An 11857-nucleotide genomic window follows, 5' to 3' on the forward strand; every position below is an offset into this window, starting at 1 on the left:
GCATCTCCCCTTGCACCTGGTCTCTGTAGCAGCACCCTGTGTGCCGTTAGCTCCCGGCCAACACGTAGCCCCTTCTCCTTGTGTGTCCCCTCAAGATGGCACTGGGGTTTGGTGAGTGACGGCACATGGTATGATGGCGGGACGGGCAGGTGGGAGGTGGGAACTTGCGAGTCAGATACTTTGTGGAGTGCCCGAGGGAGTCAGCCAAAGGAGACCGGGACAAGGGCCCGGGTTCTGGAGGCAGAAGGGCCAGTGTCTGAACCCAGACTCCGTCGCTGACCTGCTGTGGGATTTTGGGAAATTTACTCCATATCTCTGAGCCCTTGCCTTCCCCATCTGTAAAGGGGGCCCCTGAGGCTTTTGGATCCAATGCCCGACAGGTGCCTGGGGTGCACGTAGTGGGAGCTGGGTAAACATTCCCGTCTGCCCCTCCTCTCCCTCCTCCCTCTTCCCGCCACACAGGAGTCCTTGGGATGCCCTGCAGGGCAAACCCTCTGCCCCAACTCACCTCCCGGGAGCTCAGGGGCTGAGTTGTCGGGATAAACAGAATCACCAGACCCACAGGCTGGGTGAGCCCCCCCGCCCCCCAGATAGCCGTGCCCACAACTTTCTTTCCCCCTCGAGTTTGAGGGCCCCCCTGCAGGACAGAGCCGAGAATTAACATCAGTGACGTCTGACACACATTCCCCGGGACACCTTTGCTGTCTTCCACCCCTCCCGGAACACACACACCCGTGGCAAACACGCAGAGAGGCCGGTCCCCGGCAGAGTCCCCTCGGGGTCGGTGGCTCTGCGGCCACACAGGAAACTGGATGAGCGGGGGGGGCGTGGCAGGCAGGTGAGCGTGCGGTCTCGTGGCCCCAGGTCTGGTGTGCCTCGTCAACTGCGTCATCGGCTTGGTGTTCACCATGGAGGCCGGCAACTACTGGTTCGACATATTCAACGACTACGCTGCCACGCTGCCCCTGCTGCTCATAGTCCTGGTGGAGATCGTCGCCGTGTGTTACGTGTTCGGGCTGAGGCGGTGAGGAGGCCCCGCCCCCAACACCTGCAGGGGGTGGGGATGCCCCGAAGGCCCCGCCCCACCGGGAAAGCAGCCCCTTCCCACGTGCGCTTGGCCTTCCCCTTTCCACTTGGCATCGCTTTTCCCTCTGCCCTCATCTCTCAGCTCATTCTCGGCCTCGTTCGACCTGCCGCCAACACCTCCTGTCCCCATTTCCCGTGGTTTTACTTTTTAGTATAGGACGTTCGCCTGTTGATCGTGCCGGGCCCCGGCGGCTTAGTGGCGCAGGGATCCGTTACCTCCAGCCACCACATACTCTGACCCTCGGTGAACATCAGTATTTTTCGGGCACACTGACCAAAGTCCAGTTGATAACTTAAAACCAGAAAAACGTGGCCGATTCAGGATGTCAGGCTCTCGATCCCGGGGCACGGCCGGGCACTGGAATGTTGTAGATCCCTGCCCCGCCCCCCCCCCACCCCCCCCCCCCCGGTGATGGGCTGTACCGCCGGGCTGAGGCCACTGGTTTAGAGAGACTTGCTCCTCCGCGTGGTCCCAGGGGGGAGCCTCACCGTACATGCGGGACCTCGGGCCCACCCAGGCCCGGTGAGTCAGATCCTACACGTTCACACGGGAGGGGTCCACATGAGCATTTGGGAAGCACTGCTCAGCTATGAGCCGATCAGACAGGTGAGCCAAGTTGTGCCCCCCCATCCTCAGTCTTTTCCCACCGTCCACGTTGGTTTGGAGGGGGGTGGGGGTAGGGAGCAGCACCAGCCATGACATTCTAGAAACCAGACCCCTTTGAGCCATGTTTCCCACTGTGTCTGTCCCCAAAAGCACTGGGGTCCCGGGCCATGCTGAAGGACGTCCATGATCAAATAACTTGCAAGACATAAGTTAAACAGAGTCAGAATTTCTTTCCTCTAGGACTTCCTGGAGCCATGAAGACGATTGGGAATCTCAAAGAGCGGGTATAAATGGTCGCCTTGCCAAAACCGTTTTGGTCAAGGAAGCCTTTTTTCAGCCTACCTCCCATTTGCTACCTACTGGGGACATTCGAGCTAGAGTGACCCACTCTACTTTCCCAGGACCGAGGGCTTTCCCAGGGTGCGGGCTGTCCAGGGCTAACACTGGGGAAGTCCTGGGTAAACTGGGACAAGTTGGTCACCCGGGAAATGCCAGTCTAGAGGGAGAAGCAGATGGGTCACCTGAGAGGGTAGGTGTTTCCCAGGAAGGGAGAAGGCGGAGGAAAGAGGAACAGAACCCAGGGCCCACTGGAGGTGCTGGAGAAAGGGCACAAGTCCATGCAAAGGGGTGGTGCTAAGTGGTGAGGGGAGGGAGAACCAAAAAGGCGTCTCCTATAGAGTGTGGAAGTGGCAGGATCCGGGAGTGACGGGGAGGGAGACAGCGCCATCTAGTGAACATCTAGCAACAGCACCATGTCAGGTGGGAGCTCAGGACACGCCCCAGGCCCCAGTGTGACAGGTGGCTGTGGTTGCAGCTGGTGACAGTCTCACCCCACCCCACCCCCGCCCCTCTTCAGGGCCACTTCTGCTTTGGGTGCGGTTTCAAGGCCCTGGACGGGAGACAGCAGGCCAAGCCGGGTCTGGGCCTGGGTCTGCCGCTACTCGGGTGCCCTGGGGCAAGTGACCTCATGGCCCGGGCCTCGGTGCCTGCTGCCGTTAAATGGGGGTGACGATGGCTGGGTCAGTATTTCCCAAAGTGCTGAAGACACTTTCCATACTTACTTGAGTCTGTGTTAGGAAACGTGATTAGCTCTTTAAAAGGGGTGGGGGAGGAGACATAGTGTGCAGACACGATCGAAATCCCAGAGCAGCCACCTTTGGGGGGCACTGCTCTGGCTTCTCTTACGCCCGCTCCGGCGGGTCTTGGCCAGAGTGCTGCGTTCCCAGGTTTGGCTCTCCTTCTGTCCCAGAACCTGCTGTGGCTCCAGGGTACAAAAGAGATTCCTCTCTTAGGGGCGTTTTCATTCGCTGATACCAGGATGGGAGGGGTGGGGGCAGAGCTGCCCCCCGGGGTCCCCGAGCGTGGAGGTCTGGCTTGATAAGTGACCCTCCAGGCTGTTGGTTTCTGCTGTCTCTGGGAAGTGCCCTCTGGTCCACACCGGCAGCCTTCATCTGGAGGTGGACCCGGGAAGATTATCTCCTGACATGCACCTGACTCTGGGGGGACTGCTCTGCTCCCCTGCTCTGTGGTGGCCTTGGCTCGTCCCCCTGCCCCACCCCACACCCCCTCTGCCCAGGAGGGGTCAGAGAGACACCCCGGAGGGGTCATGCCCAAGGCTCAGTGGTGCTCAGAACAGAATCTTCCTAAACAAACAGGGATGTGGACGCTGGAGCCCCGCCCCCCCCCCCACCCCGACGGCGTGCATAATCCAGACTTTCTCCCCGTTTCCCAAATAGATTTGAAAGTGACCTCAAGGCCATGACTGGCCGCACCCTGAACTGGTACTGGAAGGCCATGTGGGCCGGCGTGAGCCCGCTCCTCATCATCAGCCTCTTTGTCTTCTACCTGAGTGACTACATCCTCACGGGGACGCTGCAATACCAAGCCTGGGATGCTTCCCAGGTACCCCCTGTCTCGGGGCCCCCGGGCTCACTCTCCAGCAGCGGCTTTAAGTTTCCTGAAACCAAAGATCCGCTTCCGCGGTGTGGGCAGGTTATTTGTCGCGGCCTGGAAACACCACCCGGGTATTTAAAAACAGCCCAGAAGAGCAGACCTGGGCTTTGAGTTTTGTGACATGCGCTCCTGTAAAGAGTAAGATTCCTTCTAGAACTTCCCAGGGGGCCTTTCCCGGGGGGTTGGGAGAAAGCCCCCTGCAGAGGCGCTGGTTCCTGCCCCCAGGCTGCGCCCTCCTCCCTCCTCCTCAGCCTCAGGCCCTCTGACCTCAGTCCGCGGAGCCTCCTGGGGAAAGGCAGAGCCAGCCTCCGGGGCATGGGCCCTGAGCCCCGGCGGGCAGGCGCCCGAGACGACCCGTCTTAGCGCTCGAGTCACCGCATCCCGGGAGGGTCTGGCTCTGGGTGTGTGTGTGGCTGGGACACAACAGGCTCACTCAGGCCACAGGCAACTGCTGTTCACTGACCAGAAGCGCCGTGTGTCAGCATTTTGACAACCAGGGCGGCCGTGTCAATGCACTTGGCCTGAGGGCCAGCCTTGGCTGCCCTTACATACAGGCAGACTCTCACAGCGAACATTTACGCTGGGAGGAAAGTAATCCTGCAGGCCAGTTGGCATTTGCTTTCCTATGGGTAGAAGACGCTGGCCCTTAGCACCCAGCGTGCATGGTGGCTTTGAAGGACGCCACTCCAAGTGAGCAGGTGACTGATGGCGGCTGCGAGGCGCCCCCGCACCTGCCTCCCGGCAGGAGAAGGACCGGGGTGTCTTCTCCAACCCAGAGCAGACTGACGCTTTTGTCAAAAGCAGTAGCAGTGAATCCCTTGAAAAGGGAGAATGTATACAGAAAACCACGTATGGACTACAAGCTCCCATTATTTCTTGTATCAACAGATACGAGACGAAGCTGTCACATTGCTAAAACAGCTTCTAAACGCTTCCCCCGGTTTCTGTACTGGTCAGTACAGAACAACAACAGCAACAAAAAGTCATAGGACAAGTAACAGGAAGTTTGTGGGCTGGTTCCCACACCACACTCCGAGCGCGTTTTGGTTTACAAGCCACGCGCGGTTGGCCTGTGATCCCTCGGCCGTAGCTGTTCTGCGGCCCCCTCGTGGAAAGGTGGCATTTATTGGCTTTTTGTCCTCCTTTCTCATCAGCTTTAATGCATCTGCATTCAGGGAAGCATCCCCCAACTCAATCCAGACGTCCGCCAAGCCTTCTCCCAAGACTAGGGCTGTGCCGTCCAAGATGGCGGCCAACCACCACAGGTGGTGATTAATATTTCAATTCGTGAATATTCAGTACAATGTAAAGTTCCGTGCTTCGCACCCACTGGCCACATTTCAAGGGCTCAGTAGCCCCCTGTGTCTGTTGGCTACCATGTTGGACAGCACGGGGCTAAGGTTAAGCCCCCTCCATTTAGGTGGCCCAGATGGCACCTCAAATGGAAGGCCCTTGATTACTCCTGTGCCTGCTCTTTACGGGTAGCTCCGAACAGTTGCCACCAGTAAGCACGCTGGTTGAGGTTTGCGAAAGAGAAAGAAGACAAGGGCAACTAGTCTACCCCGCATGCTTGCTAGGAAGCTACAGAGCCGGGTGGCCCCGGATGTAAGGATGCCCAGCCCCAGATGCTCTCCGCCAAGCGGGGCTCTGCCTGTGGTGGCTCTTCCTGCTGACCCTCGGCTTCTCCTTTCAGGGTCAGCTTGTGACCAAGGATTACCCCCTCTACGCACTGGCCATCATCGGCCTGCTCGTGGCCTCTTCCACCATGTGTATCCCCCTGGTGGCCCTGGGGACCTTCATCGTGCGCTGCCTCAAGAGGGGAGACACGCCCCCCGTGGCCTGAGGACTGGGCTTCCCAGAGACTCCGGTCCGCCGCTCGCTGTTCTGCGGCTGTATTTATAAGTGGAATCTCCCTGGCTGCCTTTAAACATATTTACTCCAGAAATACTCAACCCGTCATCTTCCTGAGCCCATCAAGAAGAATTAGGAGGGTGTGGAGGAAGGGCCCTCGGGAGGACCCACACCCATCCACGGAGCGGCCCCTGCTCCCCTCTGCCTGCCCCCACGGTCGCACCGAGCTGGCTCCTTTCCGCCAAAGACACGGGCTTTTCAAGGCCAGTCTTGAAGACCATTGCTTTCTCGATTCTAGAGAAGCCCCAGAATCCGGGCACACCGTGGGCTGAAATTCGACTATAATTTTTATGGGATAAAATTTAAGCAATTTTTTTCCCCCTGAAGAAATCCCAACATAACAGAGGGCAGGTGCTTTTAGATCAGGGTGAAGAGAGGTTTTTTAAGTGCCCTGAGATGAGCCATCTGAATGTCACTGGTGCAAAATCAGTTCTCTTTTTTCAGTCATACTGAATACGCCAAGACTGTGTTTCTCACTGAGAGGACTGGCTGGCCACGAAGAAGGGAGGCCTTTGTTTGGGGTCGCTCCTGTGATCTGAGGTCTCTCACAGCGGGTCGAGGACCCGTCACCCCAACCACAGGATGCGACCCCAAAGCCCCGGGCATGGTCCCGTGAGCAGTCCGTGCAGCCGGCCCCTGCCCCAGTGCCTTACGCGTTAGGAAAGGTGCCAGAGCCACTTTGAGGGTGAAAGTAAATCTAACGTTCCCACAGATGACGTTATACCTGAACACGGTGGCCAACTCTTTATAGCAAAGACCACGAGCATCGCTTACAATCGATTTTAAAATATTTGTACATTTTTTAAAGTTTATCCATTTATTTTTAGAGAGAAAGAGAGAGAACATGAGCAGGGGAGGGGCAGAGAGAGAGGGAGAGAAAGAATCCCAAGCAGCCTCCACACTGTCAGCACAGAGACCGATGCGGGGCCCGAACCCTCGGAACCGTGGGATCATGACCTGAGCCACAACCAAGAGTCAGATGCTTAACCGACTGAGCCACCCAGGCGCCCCTGTACAGAAGTTTTCTAAAGCGTATATGTAACTCAAACAGAGCATCTTGTAACTGGAGGCACTGTATTTATGATGCAGCATTAGTCTACTAGGCGAGTGTCTCCTGTCTTTTTTCACGGCAATCAGCAGGTCAAGGTTATTCCTGAGGGGGGAGGGGCCCCCCCCAAACCTTCTGTGCTTCACTGACATACAGAATTCACGACTTTCTTTGGGTAAGATTTGTACAGACATCTTCGAAGACACTGAAACACTCCCCTGGGACGTCGGCTGGAGTGTTTTGTTCTGTTTTGACTTCTTTTTCGTGTATTTATAAATGCCCAAATAACAGAAATAGGCATCCGAAAGGTCTTCTGCTTTTACAAGCCGTCTTGTCACTGCTTCCCCGTTTCACCCGATGGCCACTTATGACGAGGTCATCACTAGCCTTCAAAATGCACCAGCATTTATCAAGCACAAGTACTCAGCCTTCGGACTTCTCAGCAGAGGGTCTAGCGTTGAAAAACTGTAGATGTCAAGGCTTGAAGAGTAGGTGCACTCAGTGGCAAACACACTGCCCTCCGTTCCTGAATCCTTGTGGAGCGGGTCCCCCTCGGGCCCCAGTCATGGTCACGGTCTTACAACATGGGCCGCCCCTCCTGGGGTCCGTCATCAGCAGGGTGTCTCAGCCCCAACTGCCAAGGATCCTCAGGACCGTGGAGACGAATGTCCTAAATCATTCCTTTATTCTGTGTTTCCACACCTCGCCTCCCATTCGAACAGCCTGTGAGCATGTAAAACTCCCAACGCCCCACCCGGGCCACACCCGGAGGACCAGGGCTCCATGATGTGTTACACAGGTAGGAACACTTACGTCCAAAGTGACCTTTAGGGGCGCCTGCGTGGCTCAGTCGCTTAAGCGTCCGACTTCACCTCAGGTCACGATCTCACAGTTCGTGAGTTCCAGCCCCGCGTCGGGCTCTGGGCGCTGACGGCTCGGAGCGTGGAGCCTGCTTCGGATTCTGTGTCTCCCTCTCTTTCCGCCCCTCCCCCACTCACACCCTTCCTCTGTCTCTCAACAATAAGTAAATGTTAAAAAAATTTTTCAAAACGTTTGAAAGCATTTTTGTGCACTTCCAATTGCATGGAAAAGCCACTTCTACAGAATAATTCTTGCTCACGGAAGTCGGATGGATGAGGTCACACTGTTCTAGAACAATGTGCTCCGGGTGAAAATGCCTCAGGTTTCCCATTCAGTTTTATTCTGGTTTCTGTGAACTTCACGAAGAACAGAGCATTCTTCAGTAATCCTGTTGAACCAGGAGTGAGTCGTGTCTCAAAAAAATTCTTTGTTGACTGTTTTCTCGGTGCTGCACAAAAGTGGTCATCTGACACCTGTCCACCTTCCTCCATTAGGCTGGAGAGAGAAAGGGATGTGCCACCCCCATCCACGTAACAGTCACCGTGACGTCGTGGCCAGATCACGGACTCCAGAGAGTTTTCTATTTATGCTGGAGACATAACGGTCCTTGACTTAGCTCTAAGAAATCAGGGAGGGAGACGGTTGGGTGCTCAGCAATTGTTGTCATAGGTAAAACCTTTGACAAGTGTCTCTGTAGGTTTGTGTCACGTACTGGCTGCAGTTTTGAGCCCCCTCTCTTAACACGAGATATGCCCACATTATGTAAATAGATGAGCTAATTTTGAAAACATGGCAAATAAAAGAGAATCCACCCAGTGTCTCGTTTCTGTCACCTTCCCCACGTTTCCCTCCTCAGGCAGCCAGAGAAGCCACACTGACGCAGTGTGACCCTCACGGGAGGTGATGGTTAGAGTCCGTAAGAAAAATCAGAAAAGGGCGCCTGGGTGGCTCAGTCAGTTAAGCGCCTGACTCTTGGTTTCGGCTCAGGTCATGACCTCGCGGTTCCTGAGTTCAAGCCCCACACTGGGCTCTTCGCTGACAGTGTAGAGCCTGCTTGGGATTCTCTCTCTCCCCAACCCCCCCCCCCCACCCGCCTCTCAAAAAATAAACTATAAAAAAAAATTAAGAAAAAAAAAAGAAAAATCATAAAGGTCTAATTCGATGGGTTTAAAACAGGGTATGAGCCCTTCTAAATTGCTGCAGAAAAAAAACATCACTGATGAATGGGAAATTCTTTTTTTTTTTTTTTTTTTTTTTTAAAGTTTGAGAGAAAGCTCGTGAGTGGGGAGGGGCAGAGAGAGGGGAGAGAGAGGATCCCACGCAGGCTCTGCACTGTCGGCTCAGAGCCCCTCGTGGGCCTCAAGCCTGTGGACCGTGAGATCATGGCCTGAGCCGAAATCAAGAGTTGAATGCTAACTGACTGAGCTGCCCAGGTGCCCCGACAAATAGGAAATTCTTAACCAGAATGTCTCGACCGGCCTCCGACATGGGAATCACTTCTCTTCTATTGCCCACGTGGACAGGATCAGCCTTTCTTGAGATCTTACAAGTCAGTCCGGAGGCAGGTGCTGGGGACAGTGCTGAACAGGACAGACACGGTCCCTGGACTTTATGGCACTTACATTCTGGGGGGTGGGGGTGGGGAGAGTCACAGTGAAGGTAACAAACGAGATGACTACAGATGGTGACCGTTTCTAAGAAGCCAATACATGGGTCAAGTGGTGGTGTGGCAGGGACAGTGCATCAGTCCGGTGGTTGAGGAGCTTTGCGGACCGAATGTCTGTCCAGGAGGAGGCAACAGCATGTGCAAAGGCCCGGAGGTGGGAAAGGGCAGGAAGGAGGCCTGTGGTTGTGATGGGGAGAGTGATCGGGGGTGGGAGTGAGCAGGGTCTGGTCAGTAAGACCTTGTGGGCCAGGCAAGGAGCTTAGATGGTCTTCAAAGAGCACTGGAACGCCACTGGGGGGTGAACACGGGGGCCCTCCCTGCATGAGCTGCCGGGAGAAGACGTAAGTGTGTAGCACGTAAAACCAACAAAGAACTACTCTCTAGAATATAAAGAACGTCCACAAATCAGTAAGGACAAACAACCTAACAGCAGCCGGCAAGAGACCCCAACAAGGCGCAGAACAGGAACAGCAACGACCCAACAAAGAATTATGAAAAGATGCTCCCGTCTCACCAGTGATCGGAGAGATGCCGGAATGGGATGCCGTTTTATACCCGGTGGATTAAAAAGTCAGGAAGTCCGGCTTCCCGAGCATTGGTAGTCACGGGGAGCCACTAGGCCTCTAAATGGCACAGCCAGTTTAGAGAACAATTCCGTGTTATCTTGTACCTTCACGGCTCGTGATTCTCCTACTGGCAGAGGGAAGGCGGACGGGAGCTATGGGGAGCAGGGACGACGGGGATATCTTTGCACCCTCCTCCCTCTCCTGCTTCCACCTCCTAGCTCCCCTCTCCCCTCCCCTCCTCCCAGGTGAGAGCCAGCTGCGCGCCCCAGGGGCTACCCAGCAGAGATGAGGGATGCCTACGAGGCCCTGCCCAAACTGCAGGGTCTTGTGAGCAAAGCCCATGTCACCCGGGTGCTGTGCCACTCAGGGCGCTGGTCTGCTCTGCAGAACGAGCTTGCCAGAACTGCTGGGTGCGAGCACAGGCTCCACTGCCCGCAGGAGTCCAGCTGATTCTCTCTGGAACTAACTCAGAGTCTCACCTTTGGAATTTTCTCCCTTCACTGGCTGCGGTAGCAGACGTCTACGATGGCCCCGGAGACGCCCACCTCCAGGCACTCATGCCCCCGTGTAATCCCTCCCCTCCCCTCCAGTGAGCTGGACCCAGTGGCGTACTTCTAACGCAGAGAATACGGCAGACATGACGTCCGAGATTGGGTCACGGAAGGCTGGCACTTCGGTCTTGCTGGCTTTGATGAGCCAGGCTGCCATGTCGGGAGAGCCTCCCGAGGCAAGGAGCAGATTTTAAAAACCTACCATAACTTATCTGTATTAGGAGGCTTTCTTCTGACATCAGGACCCTTGGATGATAAAACCCCAAGACCCTAATTTGTTTAAGTCACTTCCCCAGGCTGCCTGGGTGGCTCAGTCCGTTGAGCCTCTGACTTTGTGATCTCCTGGCTCGTGGGTTCGAGACCCGCGTCAGGCTCTGTGCTGACAGCTCAGAGCCTGGAGCCTGCTTTGGATTCTGTGTGTCTCTCTCTCTCTCAAAAATAAACATTTTTTTAAAAGGCTATTAAGCCACCCCTCTGTACACACACCCCTACATTCTTCTCGCCCTCTTATCCAGGCTCTGGGTTTGGCACACCTCCAATTCCAGTCTTGATACCAAAAGTAAATCCCATTCCATCAGGACTGAGGAATCTGCATCATATAACTTTGGGGATCCTCCCCGCCTCTCCCCACCCCCACCCGTGGTCCCTGAATCCCGAATGGGACAAAGCTTGTCATTCTGTAGCTACAAATAAGACAGAGCACAGATTCCTTGGGTAACACACTACGAAATCTCTCTCGTACTGAAGTACAATCAGAAGCATACCCTTTTTCTTCACCCCACGGAAGGAAGGAGCTAGAGATTACCGGGCACGAAACACCGGCTGGGGTATCAGGGAAGGACAGAAGGTCACAGGGAACAGGTGGGAGAGATTCTTGAAAGCCCCTTTGCAGGAAGCCACAGGGACAGCTGTCTTCACCCGTACGTGCAGGGAAGGGGCCGCAGTAGCCCACGCAGAGAGCCGACCCCGGGGACGGCCTGGCACAGCCTGAGGCAGCTCTGCTCGGTTCAGAGGGGGACGGTGTACCCACACACCATCTCCAGGGACTCCTGCCTCGCTCCCGTGCGCAAGGGCCTCCTAGGCGCCGAGGTGTTTCCCGCCTCATTCAGACACATCCCCAGCCCCAGAGACCACTTTCTAATAAGCACCACAGTCCTACTTCCCAGCTGAGACCTGTATCATTTTGAAAAACAGACCACAACTCAAGAGGTGGGGGGGGCGGGCAGGGAACACCTTTTTACGGACATCATACGTTACTGAATTATTTCCCTGTTTTTTTTTTAACATTTATTCATTTTTGAGAGACAGAGCACAAGCGGGGGAGGGGTAGAGAGAGGAGGAGACACAGAATCCCAAGCAGGCTCCAGGCGCCGAGCTGTCAGCACAGAGCCCGATGTGGGGCTCGAACTCACCAGCCACGGGTTCATAACCTGAGCCCAGATCAGACGCTCGACTGACTGAACCACCCGGGTGCCCCAATGTTTCCCTGTTTTTATCTGTAACTAAAAAATAAGGAGGAGCACAATTTCTCAAGCGATCACTGAAAAGCCAGATTTTAGAAGCCATTAATTTTCTTGCTCACTTGCATTGTCCCGATTTTCTATGAAA

The 11857-nt window shown here is 55.3% G+C and overlaps 1 protein-coding gene across 1 annotated transcript in view; it reads left to right on the forward strand.

The window, feature by feature from the left end:
• Positions 1-7612, forward strand: part of SLC6A20 (solute carrier family 6 member 20) — a 39062-nt gene extending 31450 nt beyond the window's left edge. The window contains exons 9-11 of the mRNA XM_058727247.1: positions 865-1024; positions 3430-3595; positions 5340-7612. Coding sequence (XP_058583230.1) covers positions 865-1024; positions 3430-3595; positions 5340-5489 — 476 coding nt within the window. The 3' untranslated portion in view covers positions 5490-7612. The remainder of the gene's footprint in view (positions 1-864; positions 1025-3429; positions 3596-5339) is intronic.
• The last annotated feature ends 4245 nt before the right edge of the window (positions 7613-11857 follow it).

This window comes from Neofelis nebulosa, chromosome 4 (assembly GCF_028018385.1).
Source record: "Neofelis nebulosa isolate mNeoNeb1 chromosome 4, mNeoNeb1.pri, whole genome shotgun sequence".
Lineage (NCBI taxonomy): Eukaryota > Metazoa > Chordata > Mammalia > Carnivora > Felidae > Neofelis > Neofelis nebulosa.